Here is a 23,622-nt window from a genome sequence, read left to right as displayed (position 1 = left end):
TTTGCTCCCAGTGCTGAGGCAGCAGGATGGTTATAGACCATTCCAAGCTGGTCTAGATTATAGAGTGAGTTCACAGACAGCCTCAGGCAACTTACTGACATCCTAGCTTTTAAAAAAATTTTTTGTTTTAAGTGAATGGGAATCTGGGACTAAAGTCCCAGAGTAGACATGACCTGGCATGTACTAGGCCCTAGGTTCAATCCTCAATCCCCACCCTCTACACACACACACACACACACACACACACACACACACACACACACACAAATCATTAAATAAAGTTTTTCCAGGTAACAGAAAGCAGTATCTGAGCTTCAATACTGCTGGTAGAGGCCCCACTTCAGAGGCCTTTCAGATTAGCTCTAAGCTGGAAAGAACCCAGATGCCCTTCAACAGAGGAATGAATACAGAAAATGTGGTACATCTACACAAGAATATTACTCAGCTATCAAAAACAATGCCTCTATGAAATTCATAGGCAAATGGAGGGAACTGGAAAATATCATCCTGAGTGAGGTAACCCAATCACAGAAAAACACACATGGTAGGCACTCATTGATAAGTGTCTATTAGCCCAAATGCTTGAATTGCCCTAGATGCACAGAACACATGAAACTCAAGACAGATGATCAAAATGCGAATGCTTCACTCCTTCTTTAAAAGGGGAACAAGAATACTCTTGGCAGGGAATAGGGAGGCAAAGATTAAAACAGAGACAGAAGGAACACCCATTCAGAGCCTGCCCCACATGTGGCCCATACATATACAGCCACCCAATTAGACAAGATGGATGAAGCAAAGAAGTGCAGGCTGATGGGAACCAGATGTAGATCTCTCCTGAGAGACACAGCCAGAATACAGGAAATACAGAGGTGAATGCCAGCAGCAAACCACTGAATTGAGAATGGGACCCCTGTTGAAGGAATCAGAGAAAGGTCTGGAAGAGCTTGAAGGGTCTCAAGACCCCATATGAACAACAATGCCAACCAACCAGAGCTTCCAGGGACTAAGCCACTACCTAAAGACTATTCATGGACTGACCCTGGACTCTGACCCCATAGGTATCAATGAATATCCTAGTAAGAGCACCAGTGGAAGGGGAAGCCCTGGGTCCTGCTAAGACTGAACCCCCAGTGAACTAGATTGTTAGGGGGAGGGCGGTAATGGGGGGAGGATGGGGAGGGGAACACCCATATAGAAAGGGAGGGGCTAGGGGGATGTTGGCCCAGAAACCAGAAAAGGGAATAACAATCAAAATGTAAATAAGAAATACTCAAGTTAATAAAGGAAAAAAAAAGATAATCTTGCAGACATCTGCTAGGTTGGAGGAAGTATCGTCACCAGTGGCTTACAGGAAAGGAAACAGAAGTGTGTCTACTGCTCTTAAACACTGATCAACCACCTACGTTTGGATTCCACCACCTGAAGCAATTGCAGAGCATTTGAGCATCTCTGTGGCACCCTCTCCATGATCTAGTTCACTCTTCTAAGGTCCACTGAGTGAGTATCACTTACCTACACACCTCTGTCTTCCAAAAATACTGTTGTCATCTTCCCCTGTTTTATGGAGAAAGAGACAGACAGACGGACGGACAGACAGACAGATGGACAGACAGAATGAGAGAGGATTATCATTTAGATACAAAGTGTCCCTCAAAAGGTTTGGTCCCAGCTCCTGGATCAGATTATAAAAACCTATCTGCATACTGAGGGAACCAAAGGAATGAATGAATGATTGAATGCTGTAATGGATTCATTTTATGATAGTATATTGGGAATGAGTGGAAAACTAGAAAATTGAGGGCACAGTAGAAGGAAGGAAGTCACTGTCTCATCCTGGAAACCCACCTGTCCCCACCTCTTCGTAGTTCTTTTCCTTCTGGTCTGCCATCTCAGGAATAGCTTTGTCCTCCACAGTGTCTGCCTCACTACAAAGCCAAGCAGCCCTGACTGGAAACCCCTGAAACCATGAGGAAAAACAAGTTGTTCCTTCTTTTAACGGCTTCCATAAGCTACTTACTGTAAAAAGAAAAAATTCCAACAGAGTGCACGTGCACACACACACACACACACACACACACACACACACACACACACATCTCGTACTAACTTGACTAAGATTTAGGAGAAGGCTAAAATCAATTACCATGTTCAGTCCACTGCATTTACTTGGGATTCTACTAATACACATGAAAATAAGAAAAATAAATAAGCAAATAAGGATGATATTTGTCAATATATATCCATGCAGGGATCCAAGAATACATAGCTATTTATTCTAACTTGCGGTAACTGTCAAGCTTCCAATGTTATTTTGAAAATAATAATTCCATTGTGGGTATGAATAAAGTGAATACTACATTCGTTATCTCCCAGGTATTTTACTGCTGTTTTCTCAGTAGGGTGCAATTAGCATTTTGAGGAAAAGAATTCTCTGTAGTGTGAGGTGAACCCAGACATTATAGTCATTAAGACTGTCATTAAGACACTAAAATTCAAGTCTCCTCCTACTGCAGAAGTTGACCAAGGAAGTCAGATCCTTCTCTACCCAGGTCCTAGGTCTCATTAACAAAAGTTCTGATAGGCACAGGCCGAAGGTCAGCAAGCCAGAGTTTTATATAGAGGAGGAAGCAGATGAGGAAGTGAAAGGCATACATGCCAGGAAGCAGTGTGGGTAACTTCCCGAAGGACGCCCCTGATGGGGTGTTCTAGTATGGTCTTAGAACTGTTGATGAGTCCAGAATATTCAGTGGAGATCTTTTGATTGTCACACAGAGATGCTATGAGACTAAATTCCTTTGGCTTACAGTGCGCTTGTCAGTGCTAACACCTGACTTCAAAACTCAGCAGAACTTCCAATCTACCTCTGCTCCGCTGCTCTTCGTTGTTAAAAGACATCAAGGAGTCTGCTTGGGTTGCCATAAGCAATACCAAGGATTGCATGACTTAAGTACAGAAAGTTATTTCCTTATATATCCAGAGGCTGGGATGTCCACGATCACAGTTCTGGTATGGTTTGGTCTCTGAGGAAGCCTTTTTTCCTAGCCTTCAGATGGCCCAACCTTGCTGCCTTCATATGGCCTCTTCTTGGTACAAGCATTCTGGGTTTATGAGACACTAATCTTATTAAGTCAGAGCCTCATCCATATGACCTAGTTTAACCTTAGTTACCTCAATTAAAGGTACATCTTTAAGTACAGCCACACTGAGTGTTACTGAAAGGATCACAGATATGCAGTACATAATAATTCAGAGACTGTTAAGAACAGTTTGTTAAATTTAGATACTGAGTGTGTCACTTCACTTTATTCAGGCTTAGTATAGAGGTAGATCCAGAAGACGTGGAGATGGTAGGATGGACTCTTGAAGAAAATGTGCTGTTGACCCATATTTACTGACTGAAGGCTAGAGAGATGCAGGTTCATTGTCCATCCCATCAGAGCTGAGAACCCACCGGTCAAATGACTGCGTTAGAGCAGACAGTAGTCAGCAACCTATTAAATGGGATGTTTCTCTCTGTCCAGTGCTGAGAGAACACCTGAGACGGGTGACTTAGAATTAAGTCAAACTTACTGACTAAAGGTTTTGCAATGTGGGTAGTCTAATATCAAGAAGCTTAGAGCAGGCATCTACAGGAAGGGGATCTTTCCTTTTTATCTCTTGACAGAAAGCAGAAAGGCAAAGAAGACATGGGGCTGTTCAGGCCAGTCACCCTTTTAACACTGAAGTCCAATTCATAAGGATATAGCACCCACCCACTCATATCTTTAAGGCTGCAACTCCTAAGTGTTAGAATGACAGTTAAGTTTCAACATGAATTTTCAAGGAGGCCATAAAATGCATATCCTTCTCACCTGCAAAATACCTTCATTCATTTTTTATGGTTGTAGGTCTTAACTGGCTCCAGCATCAACTCAAAAGTCTAGAGTCTTCTCTGAACGAGATGTGGGCGAATTGCATGGTAAAATTTATCCTGAGGCAAACCTTGAAAGCTATGAGTCTGTAGAATGAAAACAGGTCTGTGCTTTCAAACAACATAGGTGGCACAAATGCAGGTTGGGCTTCACTGTTTCAGAAGGGAGAAATCTAGAGGAACACTGGAGTAAGAGGTCTGAGGCAGGGGAGCAGATAGTAGGAGAGAGAGAGACAGGAAACAACACTGAATCTTAAGAATCTTAAGAATAACCCTTAATAACATGTCTCATCTGCCAGACTCAGAGGCCAGAGGCTGCCTGAAGCTTCACCACCACCACCCATAGCTGGCCTCCACCCACACAGCACCTTTCTGGTGTGGAGGTTACTTCCTATAGCTGTTGTATTCTGGTAGCTTCATGTTCCTGGGTCAGTGTCACCCCAGGAAGCAGAACGCTAATGAACTAGCACTATTAATGTAACTAGTCTCTGCCAGGGTCCCCGGGCTATCCCGTACACCATTTAATAAGAAGGATGGTCTCAGAGCATTCTGTTTGCCACGTGGATGCCGCCAGGGGTCATAGCCCTGTGCCTTCCAGCTGGGAGGCTTCCCATGGGCTGGCTGGAGCCACTGCTAGGGTGACTACAGAGCAGAGATGTAAGGCCTTGTACCCAGGGTGTTTAAGGCCTCTCTTCCTGTTTCCCCCGTCTAGGCCAGTGATGGGGAGAGTAGCACAGGACTCTGATGTCCCTTCACAGTCATTTATGCAACTCTGGAGGAATGTGGAGGGATGGCCTCTGGCTTATTTTTTTCTCCATCAACAGTAATTTCCTTTCTCAAATGGTGCCAAGACTACATCCCCAGTTTTCCTCTCCTAAACGAGTGTTTCCATTTTCTCCACAGGGCAGCCCAATAATCCCTCAAATCTCAACCTTCCGGTTTCCTTCTAATGATAAACTCCATCTCAAAGCAATTTCGCCTCACAGTTTACTGTGTGCCGTCTGAAGAAGCCACACAGAACCTTGCATGCTTTCCTGCTGGCATGTGCCGTTGTCACGCTGTGTTCTGCTTCTGCGGAGCCCTGGGGCATGACACAATCCAGCTCCTTTCTTTGCCACAATGTAACAAGGATGCTCCAGTTTCCAGAGCCTTCCTCGTTTCCGCCTGAGATCTCCTTGGCATGGCCTTTCCCATTCACATTTCTGTAAGCGTTCTAATACAGTCAGTTAAGCCACGTCTAAGCCTTCTCAGGCTCTCTCAGTCCCTGGCCAGCATCACCCTCACACTCCATTTAGAGCAATCTAGGCTCTTTCGAGGAAGACCCTCTAACTTCTTCCAGCCTCTACCCATTGCCCTCTTCATCTTCAGTGCCTTCACACATCTGCCATTTGAACATCACTCTGCCTCAGTTTTCAGGCTCAATCTATTCTGTACTTCTAAAGCAGAATACCAGAGTGGATAATTTATCACGAAGAGAACATTACTCACACACTGTTCTTGAGACTGAAAAGTTCAAGATCGAGAGAGTGGCATCTAACAGAACCTTCTGGGTAGAACCTCCCGTGGCCAATAGGTGAAGGGCAGGAGAGAGTGAAAAAGGAACTGAGTTTTCATAACAGTATGGGTTTCACCTGAAAGCCCCATCCTGCCCCAAAAATCATCACACTGGCAGTTAAATTTCAGCAGAGCTTTAGAGGGAAAACACACAACCACAAAATTTGCTGGCTCAAGATATCGGATTCTATTTTACTGCTGTATCCCTTGGACATAGTTGGAGGAGGGGCTTTTGAATGTCACCCTTTGATCCAATAATCCTGTGACTCTGATTGAGAACCTCACCACCAGTACTACCACCACCAGATAGAGAACACACACCAATACTGTAGGTACACACTCATGCCTAAACCTAAAACAGATTCTTATTAGTTGTACATTCTATTGCCTGGCATGATGACTCAGCAGATTAAGGAACTTGACAACACACCTGATGTCCTTCCTGAGTTCAATCTGGAAGCTACATGGTGGAAAGAAAGAACTGACTCCCCTCTGGGTGTCCTCTGATCTCCACATGCACAATATAGCTTGTGCATGCACACACCCCCATACACACACACACACACCCATACACACACACACCAAATAAATGTACTTTTAATTTTTATAATAAAAATGTCATTTTAATTATCTGTTTTGAGTTCACCTGCTCTACAATAAACGACTACTTTAACAGTTGTTTGCTTTAGAACAAAACTCACTCAAATGTCTATAGTTCAGGTAGGACTGACAAGCCCTAGGATGGGACTGGAGAACTTTGTCTGATGTTCTATCACTCTGGTAGTATTCTTGTGCTAGCCAGCCATGGAGGCTGTTGGGGCTGTGTGCAAGTCACATGCTTTCCAGGCACTCCTTAGTTTCTAAGAAGGAAAGTAGAAATACAAGGCATTTTTATGACCTGACTTCAGAAAGTACTTCCTGTGGCATTTGCCAGTGCTGTGGTTCCCCCCTTCAAAATGCCTGAACTCCTAACTCTTGGTGATTAGGTACTAGAAAGCAGGCCCTTCGACAGATAATTAGGTGAATGTGAAATCCACTCAGATGCTCTCGGGCCCTAACACTGAAGTCAACTAACAGTGATTTCAGAGAGAGCATGTGCAGCCTTCAATACTCTCTCCTTTTCCTCTTCCCAACACAGACACAGACATCTGACATCTTGGAAATGTCCCTTAACCAGACTGGACTCGTATGACACTCCTATCTTCTACTTCTAACCCTCAGAACAGTAAAAGATAATTCTCTTTGCTTTAGAGCCACCCAGTCAGCAGGAGCCTCACATAGAGACTATCATCTTACTAGCTGAAACACTCCCAAAGTTCCACCCAAGTTTGTGGAGGGAGACAAAGACCCCACACCTCAGTTGAAAGAAGAATCATTAGAATAGAAATCATTTGGGGCATCACTAACAGCATACTGCAACTCTACAGCAAGGTTCTCCTATGTCCTCATTATACACACACACACACACACACACACACACACACACACACCATACACACCACACACATACACCACACACATACACACACACACTACACACACACACTACACACCACACACAAACCACACACCACACACACACACACACACACATTAAATGCTGATTGTTACTAACTAAAATTGTAAGGAAAATACAGCTTTGGCTCCCCGGTCTCAGTTTAAAAATTACTCTTCTGTTCATTTGCAAAATAGAAACGAAGGTCAAAAGATATTTTGTACGTTTATAAAGTAATTTAATAATAACCATGGGTCTTACTGTAACCCAAGGTTAAAATAAAAATATTTATGAAAATGAACTATGAATTTTTCTTTTCTGGTTAAGTGTTCTTCTGAGCAAGATTTAACAATCTCTGCTGAGTTCATTTCAACTGTGTCAAAATCTTGCCTTGGTAGCTAAGCCCAAAATGAAACCATTAATATTAACTATGATTCCACCATCATTTTTTATCAGAAAGCAAAAATGTCTTTTTGCCAGCCTTTAATTGCAGCACTCAGAAACATTTGGGAAGTAAAGTGGGCAGATCTCTGAGTTCCAGGCCAGTCTGGTCTACAAAGCTAGTTCCAGGATAGCCAGAGCTACACAGAGAAAGCTGTCCTAAAAAATAAGAAGGAAGGAAGGAAAGAAGGAAAGAAGGAAGGAAGGAAGGAAGGAAGGAAGGAAGGAAGGAAGGAAGGAAGGAAAGAAGGAGGGAGGGAGGGAGGGAGGGAAGGAGGGAGATGAGTTGTCTTTTCAAGTTACCAATCTCTATGTACATAATAAAGAAATAGAAAAACAATGTAATTTTATTCATTTTGTACTTGTTCATGTGGAGAAAGTCTTTGCTTATAGACAGTTCCTTTTGAGCAGAGCACTATGCAAGCACCTAGTGCTAAAATATCTTCTAAGCCAACAGTTCTCAGCCTGAGAGTCATGACCCCTTTTGGGGGTTAAACAAGCCCTTCACAGGGTTCACATATCAGATGTCCTGCACATCAGATATTTACATTTCTGTCAGTAACAGTAGCAAAATTACAGCTAAGAAGTAGCAGTGAAATAATTTTATGATTGGGGCATCACTACAACATGAAGGGTTGTAGCATTAGAAAGGTTGAGAACCACTGCTCCGAATCCTTACTCTTCTGGACCAGCTGCACGGGAGTCTCTGGAGAGTTTGTTGAAAAGCAGAAGCTGAGGCCACCTCTAAAGCTGACTCGCCTACATTTTAATATGATGCCTCAGCACATTCTCGAAAACATCCAGGTTTCCATGTGAGGAATTGTCCAATAAGAACTTGTGGTCATAAAAATACAATAATATATTTTATACAAGAGACAGAGGTTGTGTTGAAGGTTCATTTTCATCAGAAATGACTTTCAGATGAGTCTCATTCCACACTTTCGTTTGAATTCAGAAACAACTGAGAACAATAAAGATTTCCAATTTTAGTTTACACACACAGTGAAGTGCTCGGTTTACTTGTTGCTAACACGGACTGAAAATACATGTGAGGGAAAAGTGGCCTGAGGTTTCACCACACCCCAGCTAAGGGCCCTGTCACAGTGTGACTGCCTCTCACTTCCCTCAGCTTCCCCATGACTATAGCAATCTGGGCGTTATACAACTTACTTCTGAGTTTTCAATGCTCTAAAGACCTAGTGTAATGTGTAGTACAGTCTTGGCCTTGATCAAATAGCCACGTGACTGTTGACACTTGACTTGGTTGAGTAAACCAGAAGTCTCAAGTCTTTATTGTTCTAGGTTCCCCGATCTTTATCTGGCAGAGAAGATGAAGTCATCCTTAGTACGTGCACAGGATTGGTGGTTAAGTCCCTCACATAAAATGGCATTTACATGTAATCTATGAGCATCTTCCCATATACTAAGTCATCATCTCTAGATTCCTTGTGAGACCTAATCCACTGTAAGTACAATGTGAGTATTTGCTAGAATGTGCTGTTTAGAGGTTGCCAAAAAAAAAAAAATCTTTCCTGTTTAGTATAGACAATTGGAGCAGGGGACTTTGGGTTCCAGTTAGTTGAATCCAAGAATGTGGGTCTGGATCACTCTTGTGTTTAAGTCAGCACGACTCTATTCCAGACAGAGGATTCTATTACTGTCTGCATGCAGCATCTGGTAGCAGACCCTGTCATCTACTGAGAGGTCACAGGACCAGGAATGCAGCCTCCAGCCACACACTGACTACCCTAGGTATAATTCCACAAGATGCTTAATCCATCTTCTTAGAAGGTCCAAAAACCAACCACATCCTGAATCCCACCAGTAGAACCTATTTCCTAAACTCAATTCCCTATAGGTAAGAGCTTAATTTCATAAATGGAAAGCCATTTCTGTCATTCATTAATTCATAACTTAATCAGTGGATGTCTGAGTTATCATTTAATCAACCACCTCTGGGTGTACCATCTTGATGAGAGACTATTGATCCTAAAATTTGTATATGTACCATATGGCCACACAATCAGAGAGTAAACAAAAGAGACCTGTGAATGAGCTCAGATAACGTGTACAGTGGGGGCTGATGGGAGACGGAGTTGCTAATGAGAATCCAGTGAGTGCCCCGTTATTCCTGTTTCGTTATCATCAAGTTGATGTTCAAAATAAGTTTGGAGTTGGTACTCAATAAATCCTTTCTTAAACATCAAGACCTGTAGCACTACTGTCTAAAATATTTTGTTCTTGGTATTAAATATTTACTATTAGTTCTGAAGTATTTCAATAACCTAAAAGCCTATGGACTGTAGAGATGGCTAAGTGGATAAAATGCTTGCCACATAGGTATGACCACCTGAGTTTGAATCCCCAGAAGCCAGGAAGGTAGCAGTAGCATATGTCTGTATTCCCATCCATATAAATGGAAACAGGAGGCAGACACAGGGGAATCCCAAGAAGCACACAGGCCATCTCCCATGACATACCTAGGAGCAAACCAGAGACATTGTCTCAGACAAGGGGAAGACCAACAAGTGAGGTTGCCCTCTGACCTTTACATGCCTACAATGGTACAGTGCACACACACACACACCCCTGCATGTGTGTGCATGAGCATGTTTTATTACTATGTTTTTAAAAATCAATTTTAGTGATCTAGTTCAGTGTTTATAATGAGAGCTTAAACTTTGACAATTTGACTATATTTTATCACTTTCTTTTTCAATTTACAATATTTTCTAGTCCCCCAAATCAGCATATATATATTATATGTATATATTATATGTATATATATGTGTATATATATATGTATGTATATACATATATATATAATACAATTTGGTGATAAAACAGATTGAACTAAAAACACCAAATCTGACAGGAGCTAAATTTAACAGCATTTTATGTTTCTATATGCTTAAATGCTCCTAAGCTAAATTCTGCAACGTTCCCTGAAATCATAGTGAACCGTCTCTAAGAATGTGTCATAGAAACATTCAGATCTAGATACTGTGAGTTCTGATCATTAGCACCTTTTTTAATATTTCTAGCTTTGAAAGTCACATGATTTCATCCTTCATATTTTCTTTCCCAATCCACATGATTGTACACTGGCATACATACAGTTAACTTGTTTTATTTGTTTGTTTGTCCAAATACTCAGGTAGACTCCTGGTGTACAATTTGCTGAAACTGTGGCTTCTCAGTGACTCCTGGTCATTCCTGAATAAAATCAACAAATAAGCATGTGTGTGTGTTACATATATATATATATATAATACATATGTATACACACATATAATATATAATATATATACATACATACACATATAAAGGACAGAGAGGACTTCGGGTATCTCATTTCCTTGAGCTTTATGGTTAGTAACAACTGTAGGTGGGCTGCTTTGACTGTTGTTTATTCTTTCTTAGAAGAGTAGAGTATGTCCTAGAAAAGAGAAAAGGAATCAACTCATTGCTTCAGGTGCCTGACAGGAAAGGCTGGCCTCTGGCCTTCTCATCTGTGTTTCAATCCAATTAACCTCGAGTTGATTTAAAGGAGAAAAGATGTGTGGGCTGCCTACCACCGGCCCTGACTTATCCCATGACACAACAAACCTATGAGAAAGATGTTACCCTGACTTTACATATTAAAATCTAATGTAAGCCTTTTTCTGGTTTTCCATTGTTTTCCTTGTTCTTTAAACATGTGCTATCAATAAAAAAGAAAATTGAAATAAGAAAGGATCCAAAAAAAAAAAAAGTCTACCATCCCCATATTAAAGATTAAAATATATGTAGCACAGGATACTATTGAAAGTTTCAGAACTCTTTAGTTTTTTCTTTTTTTTTTAATCTAATTTGGACCCTATTGTCTGTGCTGAGTACACAGGAAGAGACTGAATCCTTTTTCTAAGATTTAAAAAAAAAAAAAAACTATGTACATTCCTGTGTGCCTGGGTATGTATGATCACCTCGTGGTCAGACGAGGGAGTCAGACATCCCGGACCTGAAGTTACAGAGGTCAGTGCTTATTAACCACCTCTCCAGTCCTTCAACTGAAACTTCTCCACTTCCAGCATCTAATGGGCATCCCTTTTTCCCTACTTAAAATACCGATCCTGGGAAGTTAGCCTTTGGGTCTGTACGGGAAGCTCACCTATACCTGGTCACTCTCGGAGAAAGAAAGAGATGAACAGTGATCCTGTGAGCCAGCTGTGAAACTCCATGTTCCGGGCTTTCCTTGGACTCATCCATCAGTGAAGCAGGTCTGGGCTGTGAGAGAGGAAGTGGATCCCCAACTGTCCCTCCTGCAACCAGCATTGGAATCTTGTATTTTCTTTCGTGTGGTCGCCATACTGAATGTTTAGTTTCTGAGCATGGGCTACATCTGAGGCACTGTGCCAGCATCTTTGTATCACTCCTACCCTATGGCTGTCTCAGGAACTATATTCTCACCATTCTCCAGGAAAGTCAGCTGAGCACCTCTGAGGGGTCACATGACCTAGTTATCGGATCCCCTACATACATACACACACACACACACACACACACACACACACACACACACACACACACACACACTCGTGCTTTTCACTAACTGTGGTAACATGATCTAGAGTTGGTTTCCCTGAGTGCTTCTCAGTAACTGCTAAAATTCTCTTGGGAATATCCTGCCCTCTTGAGACTGATTAACTCACAGCAGGGGTAGCCAGGCCTTAAGGTGACTGTTAATGGGAGGTTAGCAGCCTGTGGCTGGGGGAAAATTGCCTGAGAAGTGCTTCAAGCACAAAATCCAGACAGCTTGTGCCACAGCTAGCCCAGACTGGCTGCAGCATTCTGGTATGTCAACCACTTATTGGGATTTTAATAACATTCACAACGGGATTGTTTAAAGTAGAATTAAATACATTATATCGGGAGAAAAGTTGGTAAATACTGAAAATATCATTTCTGAAATGTTTAACCATTTCTCTTAAGGGGATTTGTGTGTTTTGACCCTGTACGGGACAGTCCTCCAGGATGGGATGCTCTGTGTGGCATTTAAACTTTTCCTTCAGGGCCCTGGGGTGACGAGTTTCAAACCAGCCACCTGGAAGCATTTACACTAAAACTGTGAACTAGGATCATAGTTGATATATTTTTTTTAGTTGTTGTTGTTGTTGTTTTGTTGCCTGTCTGTGATTAGGAAGGTAATGAAGAAAACAGCTTTTTGAATCTATTGCCATTGTATGAGGAAAACAACAAAAGTTGCATGAAAATTTTTTTCTTCTGATTTTCAAAACTGATCTGACCTAGCAAAGATTCGCTCGTGTTATCAACGAACAAGTGACGTTTCCAGCCAGATGTGGCCATCCTTTCTCTTTCTTCTGTACTCTTAAATGGGATCATCAAGTTGCATTCATATCAGAAGTACACCTATTCTGTCAGTTGAGGTCATAGGTTGACTGTGTGACAAAACCCCTTCCGATCATTCTAGGAAGAGTACATCAGTTGCATGTGATGTATATGATATATATGTATGTACATCAGTTGTGTGTGATATATATATGGGGTTACACACATGGCCATGCCTGGGTTTGTATGCATGTGCATCTAGACTCAGGTCCTCATATTTGCATAGGAAGTGCTCTTACCCGAGCACCTCCTCAGCCCCAGTTTACTTTGTAAAAGCGTATTTATTAGTATTTCTATGCCATGTGCTTTGTGCTTCTTATTTATAGTAAAGATCTTTGTTTTTCTGTCAAACCAGCTGTTAAACACTGGCCCGCACAGCGCTGCCTGTAAGGTATAATTCTTTGCAAACTTTATACCTGCCTGAACCACAGAGTGAAACCCTTTCCAATAGCATCACTCTGAATACTGTTGAAATAGCAAGTGACTTTTGATCCTACTTGGGGGACAGTGGGGGATAAGAAAATGTTATGTTGGCTGTTCTGGTATGGAACTTTCTATATGCTTCCTCTATCAAGAGCAAACACTGTCTGGAACTAGAGAGATGGCTCAGCGGTTAAGAGCACTGGCTGTTCTTCCAGAGGTCCTGAGTTCAATTCCCAGCAACCACATGGTAGCTCACAACCATTTGTAATGAGGTCTGGTGCCCTCTTCTGGTGTGTAGGCATACATGCAGGTAGAACATTGTATACATAATAAATAAATAAACCTTTTTTTTTTCTTTTTAAAAAGGAGCAAATACTGTCAAAAGAAAAATCTATGAACAGTCCAAAAGCAGGTTGCAGAAAGGCTGCTGCTCCGCTGCACTGTGCATGTCCACACCTAACGTGAAGATGACATAATTCATACCCACCGGACTCTGGCTTAGGGAATAGGATTTTCTCATGAAGAGCAGTAACCTGATACACTTCACAAATTCGTGTGTCCAGCTAAGAAGACATCAAGTATTAAAATGTAGTAATTTTAGCTGTTCATCTGTTTACTTAGTTTAGAGGGAATTAAAACTAAGACCTTATCAGTTCCTAGATTCAGTTGGTCTCCACCCTGAACCACTCTCTAAAGATGCCCTTGTGATCTGCGGGCCGCTATGCTTTTTATAGACTGAGTTACTTGTCTGCTTTAATTCATTTAGGATGGTTCCCACAAACTGTGTTTTCACACCACATTCCACACCACATAAGATGGAGCTATTTGGTTGCTTCTCCCATACAAATAAGTAAATTCGCTGACCTGCAGAACTTTGAGAATTTCCCTCCTTCCCAGTTTTAACTTACGAAAATGCAGTATTTGTTATTAAATGAAAGAGAGGGATGAGAAAGAGAAAAGAGAGAAGTCAGGGGGAGGGAGGAGAGAAATCTGTGCAATATTTTCTGGGAAATTGCTTTCCTGTCATGGGAGTTGAATTCTTAAGAGGAAGGGATAAAAATACTACCTGAGCAAGTCGTATTTGACTCAAGGATGACCTGTACTAATGGAGACAACCTTGCATGCAAAGCTCTTGGTTCCCTTAGTGAAGTATCTAGCTTGCCGGACTGAGTGGAGAGTACTTACAGTGCATGACTTCCTCTAGGCAATCAGGCAGAAGGTTTTCATTTGGTTGGCTTTGGGGCGGAGGGGTTAAATATTCCCATTGTGTGGGGCTCTTTATTAGGACAGCCATGTTTATGTAATTCATCACAAAGGATGCTAAAAGGAAAGTTTTGGTTTCTAGGAATTTTGCTGCAGTGGGGAGGGACAAGGTGGGATTTTTGTTTGTTTGTTTCTGTGCTCCCCCACTATAGCATCTAAGATGAAGCATACAGATATAGAAATCTTTCATGTTTTGTTAGCATGTATTAATTATATATAGTGGGCTTTGTTATGACATTTTCATACATATATGTAATGTGCTTCGATCATATTTGCACACACACCCTGCCCTTCCTTGTCTCTCCCCATTCCCGGGAATCTCTTCTCTAAGTCGTTCTGCTTTCATGTCCTGTGAAGACACATCAAATACATATAATATTTACATATATATAGACTTGGACTCGAAAGCTAGAAGAACTTTACCAAAAATGGAAACTTTCAAAACTATCACGGTCTAGAGAATAATGGTTAATAAACCATCTGGAGGTCACCCATGGAATCGTTTGTATATGATGAGAGCTGTCACATACTGTTATGGAAAAGTACAAATGTACCATGTTGAATGGGGTGGAGAGGGAGAACATAAAGTTACCTATGTGTTATATAAAGCTGACCTGAAATTGGACATAAGCCATACCATGTTATGACTTGAATATGAAATCCTCTCCCCACACAGGCTTGTGTGCTAAATGCTTGGTCCCAGCCGGTGGCTTTAATTTTGAAATATTCTGGAAATTTCAGGAGGTAGGGTCTAGTTGGAAGTAGGTCACAGGAGGTGACTTAGAAGTTACACTAGGCCCTCAGTCCAGTCCTTACTCTTCATCCATTCTGAGTAGATCAGCCTCTCTTATACATCAACAACGGGATGCTCCAATCAGGCATCCAGAGACTGAGCCCCTGAAACTGTAAGCCAAACTAAAGCCATCTTCTCTATACTTGTTCTCTCGAGTATTTTGGTCATAGCATCACAAAAATTACTTAATATACCATAGGGAGAGAACTGGGCACATAAGACAAGGTTAGCTTGATGGGACTAAAGCTGAGTTTTTCTGCTTTTCCCAAAACTTTGTGTGCTTATGGGGTGTGTGGGGGGGCATATTTGTATGTGTGTCTATCTGGTTTACATGTATATAGGTTACAATATATCTATAAGTATATAGATATATAATAGACTCTTTTTTTAAACAAAATGTTGCCATGTAAGTCAAACCAGTTTTGTTTTGTTTTTTAAAGATTTATTTATTATATTTGAGTACACTGTCGCTGTCTTCAGACACACCAGAAGAGGGCATCAGATCTCATTACAGATGACTGTGAGCCACCATGTGGTTGCTGGGATTTGAACTCAGGACCTCTGGAAGAGCAGTCAGTGCTCTTAACCACTGAGCCATCTCCCCAGGTCAAACCAGTTTTTAAGACCTATGACAAGGTTTAAGATGTTTGTGAAGACAGAGAATTTTGTACACACACACACACACACACACACACACACACACATACACACACACACACATATATGTGGGTGTGCATATATATATGCATGTAAGTATATACTGTATGCATATATATATTTATGCGTGTACATATTTATGCATGTGTATATGTACTATATATACATATTTGTAAATATGTATGTGAGATAGATATGTCACTGGAGGAAGACAAAGGAGTGAGCAGGTAGAAATCCTGGTGGTCTGAGGATAGCTGGCCTAGCCAATCAGGAAGCCCAGCAACAAGAGACCTTGTTCCAGGGTTGGGGATTTAGCTCAGTGGTAGAGTGCTTGCCTAGCAAGCGAAGGTCCTGGGTTCAGTCCCCAGCTCCGAAAAAAAGAAAAGAAAAAAAAAAGAGACCTTGTTCCAAAGAGAAATGAAGAATGGTAGGTAGAAGAGGAACCAATATAAGCCTCTAGCCTCACATTCATGCACATACACACACACACACATAATTCACACACGCGTGCGTACATTCACACACATGCATATACAAACATACAGTCATACCACACACATGGACAGAGGAAAACAGAAAATCCAGTTACACAAATACTAAGGACTAAACTGTATAAACCCATCAGAAACTGCTCAGCAGTTAAGAGTACCTGCTGCCCTTGCAGAGGACGGGGATTTGATTCCCACACACCTGGTACCTCACAACCATCTGTAACTCCAGTTCCAGGGGATCTGACGCCCTCCCCTGGCCTCTGCAGGCATTGCATGCACACGGTGCAGACAAACCTAACTTAAATAAGTACATTCTAAAAATGAAGTCCATCCGTAGATGAGTAAAAATCACGCTCCACGTTGGGATGTGTGAGCTTTGCTCTAGGAACAAGGCTTCTCTTTTCTCTGCAGCAATTCTAGATGTAAATCGCCACTTTGTTCTCCTGCTTGCTCTCACACTCCTCTTTGATCATGACTTCACACAATGAAAAGATACTTCCTTGTGCAAAGCAAGCAAGTGGTTAGCTTCGCATAACCCTGGACAACAAAGGCTCTCTGTGAGGATGAGGAATTCCTCTGAGAAGACAGGGAAGGCCCCCAGCTGAACCGTATCCAAGGAAGATGTTGCAAAGCTTGCAGAGCTTGTTGGGAGAAAGGAACCCTGCGTGAGTTCTTTTCTTGCTGTTCAGATGCTGGCCTTTCGTAGAGTTGGGGGTGGGAGGCCATCAAAGGAAAACAGAAGCCCAATCTGAATGTGTTTGCCAATTACAAGGAAAAGCGCTGGTGCCAACTCCGGCTTATCATGTTCAGAATTTAATGCCTTTTGGAAAGGAATTGGTTTCCTTCTCATGAAGAGAACAGAAGGTTATAGAAAGAAGACTGTCTACTTTGTGATACAAACTGAGGCAGAAACCAATCTACAATTAAGTCACGGCTGGCTCAGTTCACCTCTGGCAGGCCCACCAGAGACAGCACGGTGCCACCAGTTATACACTGCCAATCTCATGGCCTGGCTTTGGCACAACGTTCAAATCCCCTCCTCACCTAACCTGAGCCCATCTTCTATATTTGTATCCTACCCAACCTCCCTTTCACCACCCAGAACCCTTCTCCAGGCACAATCTCACATCCTTCCACTCCCCCCAGGCCTCATGGGGAGAGCTTATGGAATGATGAGAAGTGACCTATGCATGCGTCTGGCATGCCCAGGGTTCCGAACATTCCGAACTTCCTCTTCAACCTTTGTTTAAGCAGAAATGTCCCTTTCTGTTACAGGTACTTGAGCTTTCTGGTAATGGCAAACAAACAAACAAAAAAGCAGAAAATCGGGTAGTAATGAGCAGGAGAAGTAAGGAGTACCACCGCTCTTCTACAGGAGGGGTTCTGGTAGACCCGCCTCCTCATGCATGCCAGCAAGGAGCAGCAACAAGAATGGCCACTGCAATATTTGTACCTGATCACCTGCCAATCCTGAGTCACCCTGATCGGTATACCTCAGCTGAAGGAGCAAAGGCACAGAGATGTTGGGGAATATACTCCGTGCAACTTTCTGGATGTAGGTCTAGACCAGTCTTTCCAAATGAAAATGCCATTTCAAAGATGTGCAAACTAACTTACTAGCTGCCTCCCCAATACACCCATAGGGAGCCAGTGGTCTCGAGGGTGGGAGTGAGAGGTGCCCCTCACAGGTGGAGGTGGGGGAGGCTCCACCTGAGAACTAATCAGCACAATGCACATTCTATTCTGTGGACAGTAACTGGGGAATGCCAAGCAATACGAAACTGCTTACCAACAGACGAGGGACATGATACCTCATAGGGCTTAATGTCCTAAAATATTCTGGGAGGGAATATTCTATTGGGGAATGAAGCGCCTAATGTATTTAATTCTCAGTCATTTAAATTAAAATAAGTACACGTGGCCCACAATTACCGTATTGGACTGTGTAGCTCTAGAACATTCTGACTGGACAGCACTTTGCGAATAATCTACATCACTAGGCTTCAGCTTACTTATTAACGTTTTAACTTTAAGCTTTATGCATTGAAACGTAAAGGGAAGTTTTCAAAGTATTGATGGGCAAGGAGGTCCTGAAGGAAATAATATGCATAAAGACTTGGAGGCAGGATAGTATGGGTGTGGTTGAAACAGCAAAACTATCAGGCTGACTGGAAATAGAATCAGAGTTTCCAAGATAATTGGGGGAAACCAGGAATGTTGCATAGTGGAGGCCTTAAAGGGTCATCATGACTTGAGAGGCACTGCAGTGTCACTCGGACTTTCTGCCCAGGAAGGGCTCGATGAGAACTGTGCTTTATAAGACTGGTACCACCCATGCATTGGGTCCTGGCTTAAAACTTTTTTTAGCTTTAGTTTTTACTCATGTGAGTTGTGTGCACATAGATTCCTGGTGTGTAGGATGCCCCTGGAAGCCAGAAGATAGATCACCTAAAGCTGAAGTTACAGGTGATAGTGAGATCCCCATTGTGGGTGCTGGAAACCCAACCCAGGTCTTCTGGAAGAGCAGTAAGCACTCTTAACTACCAAACGGTGTAGTTTAACGTGCTCTTTCCAAGGGTCCGTCCTCCACTCAGACAGAAGCACACCTGCCACGTATTCTCCTGAATCCAGTTATTTCTCATGAAGCTCTGTCTCAGCTTCTAAGATCTGTCTACCCACCCTGTGATGGACTCTGTAGTGGGTCAAGGAGAGTGACCTATTGACCTTCCATAGTACGTGCCTGACTCAGTAACATCTCACTGTACATGTGTGGGCATTGAAGAGCCGCCTCCGATGGATAGTTCAGTATCTTTTTCAAAACAAAAACATGGCATCATCAATTCTTCTGAGATACCACACCAGGGAATAAGATCAGGGTCCCCAGCACTGAACTCTTGCAGAGGCCTCCTTTCTCAAATATTTGCACTGTTCCTTTTACTTCTTTTGCCCCAAGCCTTTCACTCCACCCATGTACAGGTGTCTTCCTTCCTTCAGTCTTTCTTCCTGGTGTATAGCAGACCTCCAAGTAAACCCTTGGCCCCTCAGGCTCCTCACTGACTTGCTCTTTAAACATCAGGAATGCAGAATATCCATCCCACCTCCCTGGAGGCTGTCACTCTATTGGGTAAGCCACACAGCAGGTACCGCAGCTTCCTGGTACCTGGCACAATGAGCAGGAATTAAGAATTCTTTGTTGGCTTAGTAAACAGCACCTCTGGCTTCCGTTTTTTCCCTTTTGTCACGCTACTGCTCTGCCTAAAGGCCTTGGGTCAGAACTGGCCCACACTGGTTTCCCATCTGCCCGACTCAGGTACAGTCAACCTCTCAGAACTGCCCAGCCCTCAGTGTAGCGCCTCCCCAGGATATGGCCGGCGTTACTTGCGCACTGCTGCTATCACCATCTGAGTAACTTATAAGCTTTCTTGTCCCCTTGCTCTCCCCACTTGCTTGCTCCCTGACTACGTGCAGTTCACCTGGCTCATATTGTCCTTAAGTATTCATAATACTGATGATAGATAATTAGCAGTGTAGTGAAAATTAAGAACAATGGGACTAGGGATGTTCAATTAATGTTTTCAATGTTTAAAGAAATATGGATAATAAAAATGAATACTGGGTGAAAATACATGCTCCACTATGTTCATAGCAGCCTTATTTATAATAGCCAGAAGCTGGAAAGAACCCAGATGCCCTTCAACAGAGAAATGGATACAGAAAATGTGGTACATCTACACAGTGGAGTACTACTCAGCTTTTAAAAACAATGACATCATGAAATTCATAGGCAAATGGATGGAACTAGAAATTATCATCCTGAGTGAGGTAACCCAGTCACAAAACATCATATATGGTATGCACTCACTGATAAATGGATATTAGCCCAAAAGCTCGAATTACACAAGATACAGTCCACAGACCACATGAAGCGCAAGAAGAAGGACGACTAAACTATAGATGCTTCAGTCCTTCTTTTTTTTTTTTTTTTTTTTATTAACTTGAGTATTTCTTATATACATTTCGAGTGTTATTCCCTTTCCCGGTTTCTGGGCAAACATCCCCCTCCCCCCTCCCCTTCCTTATGGGTGTTCCCCTCCCAACCCTCCCCCCATTGCCGCCCTCCCCCCATAGACCAGTTCACTGGGGGTTCAGTCTTAGCAGGACCCAGGGCTTCCCCTTCCACTGGTGCTCTTACTAGGATATTCATTGCTACCTATGGGGTCAGAGTCCAGGGTCAGTCCATGTATAGTCTTTAGGTAGTGGCTTAGTCCCTGGAAGCTCTGGTTGCTTGACATTGTTGTACTTTTGGGGTCTCGAGCCCCTTCAAGCTCTTCCAGTTCTTTCTCTGATTCCTTCAACGGGGGACCTATTCTCAGTTCAGTGGTTTGCTGCTGGCATTCGCCTCTGTATTTGCTGTATTCTGGCTGTGTCTCTCAGGAGCGATCTACATCCGGCTCCTGTCGGTCTGCACTTCTTTGCTTCATCCATCTTGTCTAATTGGGTGGCTGTATATGTATGGGCCACATGTGGGGCAGGCTCTGAATGGGTGTTCCTTCAGTCTCTGTTTTAATCTTTGCCTCTCCCTTCCCTGCCAAGGGTATTCTTTTTCCTCATTTAAAGAAGGAGTGAAGCATTCACATTTTGATCATCCGTCTTGAGTTTCGTTTGTTCTAGGGATCTAGGGTAATTCAAGCATTTGGGCTAATAGCCACTTATCAATGAGTGCATACCATGTATGTCTTTCTGTGATTGGGTTAGCTCACTCAGGATGATATTTTCCAGTTCCAACCATTTGCCTACGAATTTCATAAACTCGTTGTTTTTGATAGCTGAGTAATATTCCATTGTGTAGATGTACCACATTTTCTGTATCCATTCCTCTGTTGAAGGGCATCTGGGTTCTTTCCAGCTTCTGGCTATTATAAATAAGGCTGCGATGAACATAGTGGAGCACGTGTCTCTTTTATATGTTGAGGCATCTTTTGGGTATATGCCCAAGAGAGGTATAGCTGGATCCTCAGGCAGTTCAATGTCCAATTTTCTGAGGAACCTCCAGACTGATTTCCAGAATGGTTTTACCAGTCTGCAATCCCACCAACAATGGAGGAGTGTTCCTCTTTCTCCACATCCTCGCCAGCATCTGCTGTCACCTGAGTTTTTGATCTTAGCCAATCGCACTGGTGTGAGGTGAAATCTCAGGGTTGTTTTGATTTGCATTTCCCTTATGACTAAAGATGTTGAACATTTCTTTAGGTGTTTCGCAGCCATTCGGCATTCCTCAGCTGTGAATTCTTTGTTTAGCTCTGAACCCCATTTTTTAATAGGGTTATTTGTTTCCCTGCGGTCTAACTTCTTGAGTTCTTTGTATATTTTGGATATAAGGCCGCTATCTGTTGTAGGATTGGTAAAGATCTTTTCCCAATCTGTTGGTTGCCGTTTTGTCCTAACCACAGTGTCCTTTGCCTTACAGAAGCTTTGCAGTTTTATGAGATCCCATTTGTCGATTCTTGATCTTAGAGCATAAGCCATTGGTGTTTTGTTCAGGAAATTTTTTCCAGTGCCCATGTGTTCCAGATGCTTCCCTAGTTTTTCTTCTATTAGTTTGAGTGTGTCTGGTTTGATGTGGAGGTCCTTGATCCACTTGGACTTAAGCTTTCTACAGGGTGATAAGCATGGATCGATCTGCATTCTTCTACATGTTGCCCTCCAGTTGAACCAGCACCATTTGCTGAAAATGCTATCTTTTTTCCATTGGATGGTTTTGGCTCCTTTGTCAAAAATCAAGTGACCATAGGTGTGTGGGTTCATTTCTGGGTCTTCAATTCTATTCCATTGGTCTATCTGTCTGTCTCTGTACCAATACCATGCAGTTTTTATCACTATTGCTCTGTAATACTGCTTGAGTTCAGGGATAGTGATTCCCCCTGAAGTCCTTTTATTGTTGAGGATAGCTTTAGCTATCCTGGGTTTTTTGTTATTCCAGATGAATTTGCAAATTGTTCTGTCTAGCTCTTTGAAGAATTGGATTGGTATTTTGATGGGGATTGCATTGAATCTGTAGATTGCTTTTGGTAAAATGGCCATTTTTACTATATTAATCCTGCCAATCCATGAGCATGGGAGATCTTTCCATCTTCTGAGGTCTTCTTCAATTTCTTTCCTCAGTGTCTTGAAGTTCTTATTATACAGATCTTTTACTTGCTTGGTTAAAGTCACACCGAGGTACTTTATATTATTTGGGTCTATTATGAAGGGTGTCGTTTCCCTAATTTCTTTCTCGGCTTGTTTCTCTTTTGTATAGAGGAAGGCAACTGATTTATTTGAGTTAATTTTATACCCAGCCACTTTGCTGAAGTTGTTTATCAGCTTTAGTAGTTCTCTGGTGGAACTTTTGGGATCACTTAAATATACTATCATGTCATCTGCAAATAGTGATATTTTGACCTCTTCTTTTCCGATCTGTATCCCTTTGATCTCCTTTTGTTGTCTGATTGCTCTGGCTAGAACTTCAAGAACTATATTGAATAAGTAGGGAGAGAGTGGGCAGCCTTGTTTAGTCCCTGATTTTAGTGGGATTGCTTCAAGTTTCTCTCCATTTAGTTTAATGTTAGCAACTGGTTTGCTGTATATGGCTTTTACTATGTTTAGGTATGGGCCTTGAATTCCTATTCTTTCCAGGACTTTTATCATGAAGGGGTGTTGAATTTTGTGAAATGCTTTCTCAGCATCTAATGAAATGATCATGTGGTTCTGTTCTTTCAGTTTGTTTATATAATGGATCACGTTGATGGTTTTCCGTATATTAAACCATCCCTGCATGCCTGGGATGAAGCCTACTTGATCATGGTGGATGATTGTTTTGATGTGCTCTTGAATTCGGTTTGCCAGAATTTTATTGAGTATTTTTGCGTCGATATTCATAAGGGAAATTGGTCTGAAGTTCTCTTTCTTTGTTGTGTCTTTGTGTGGTTTAGGTATAAGAGTAATTGTGGCTTCGTAGAAGGAATTCGGTAGGGCTCCATCTGTTTCAATTTTGTGGAATAGTTTGGATAATATTGGTATGAGGTCTTCTATGAAGGTTTGATAGAATTCTGCACTAAACCCGTCTGGACCTGGGCTCTTTTTGGTTGGGAGACCTTTAATGACTGCTTCTATTTCCTTAGGAGTTATGGGGTTGTTTAACTGGTTTATCTGTTCCTGATTTAAC

General features: G+C 42.2%; 1 protein-coding gene across 4 annotated transcripts in view; it reads left to right on the top strand.

Annotated features, from left to right (window-relative positions):
• C14h4orf19 (similar to human chromosome 4 open reading frame 19) overlaps positions 1 to 23,622 on the top strand; it is a 91,216-nt gene that overhangs the window by 38,189 nt on the left and 29,405 nt on the right. Inside the window, exon 2 of one of the 4 annotated variants that reach the window (XM_039092291.2) lies at positions 17,694 to 17,973. The exons of 2 other annotated variants lie outside the window; for them this stretch is intronic. In XM_039092291.2, coding sequence (XP_038948219.1) covers positions 17,694 to 17,973 — 280 coding nt within the window. Of the gene's footprint in view, positions 1 to 17,693; positions 18,347 to 23,622 lie in introns of those variants that run through there. One more of the 4 variants, XM_063273466.1, reaches the window with a different exon arrangement.

The sequence above is a fragment of the Rattus norvegicus genome, chromosome 14 (genome assembly GCF_036323735.1).
Source record: "Rattus norvegicus strain BN/NHsdMcwi chromosome 14, GRCr8, whole genome shotgun sequence".
Classification (NCBI taxonomy): domain Eukaryota; kingdom Metazoa; phylum Chordata; class Mammalia; order Rodentia; family Muridae; genus Rattus; species Rattus norvegicus.
The sequence above is the reverse complement of the archived record's forward strand: the minus strand, read 5'-3'. Positions and strand labels throughout refer to the sequence as shown.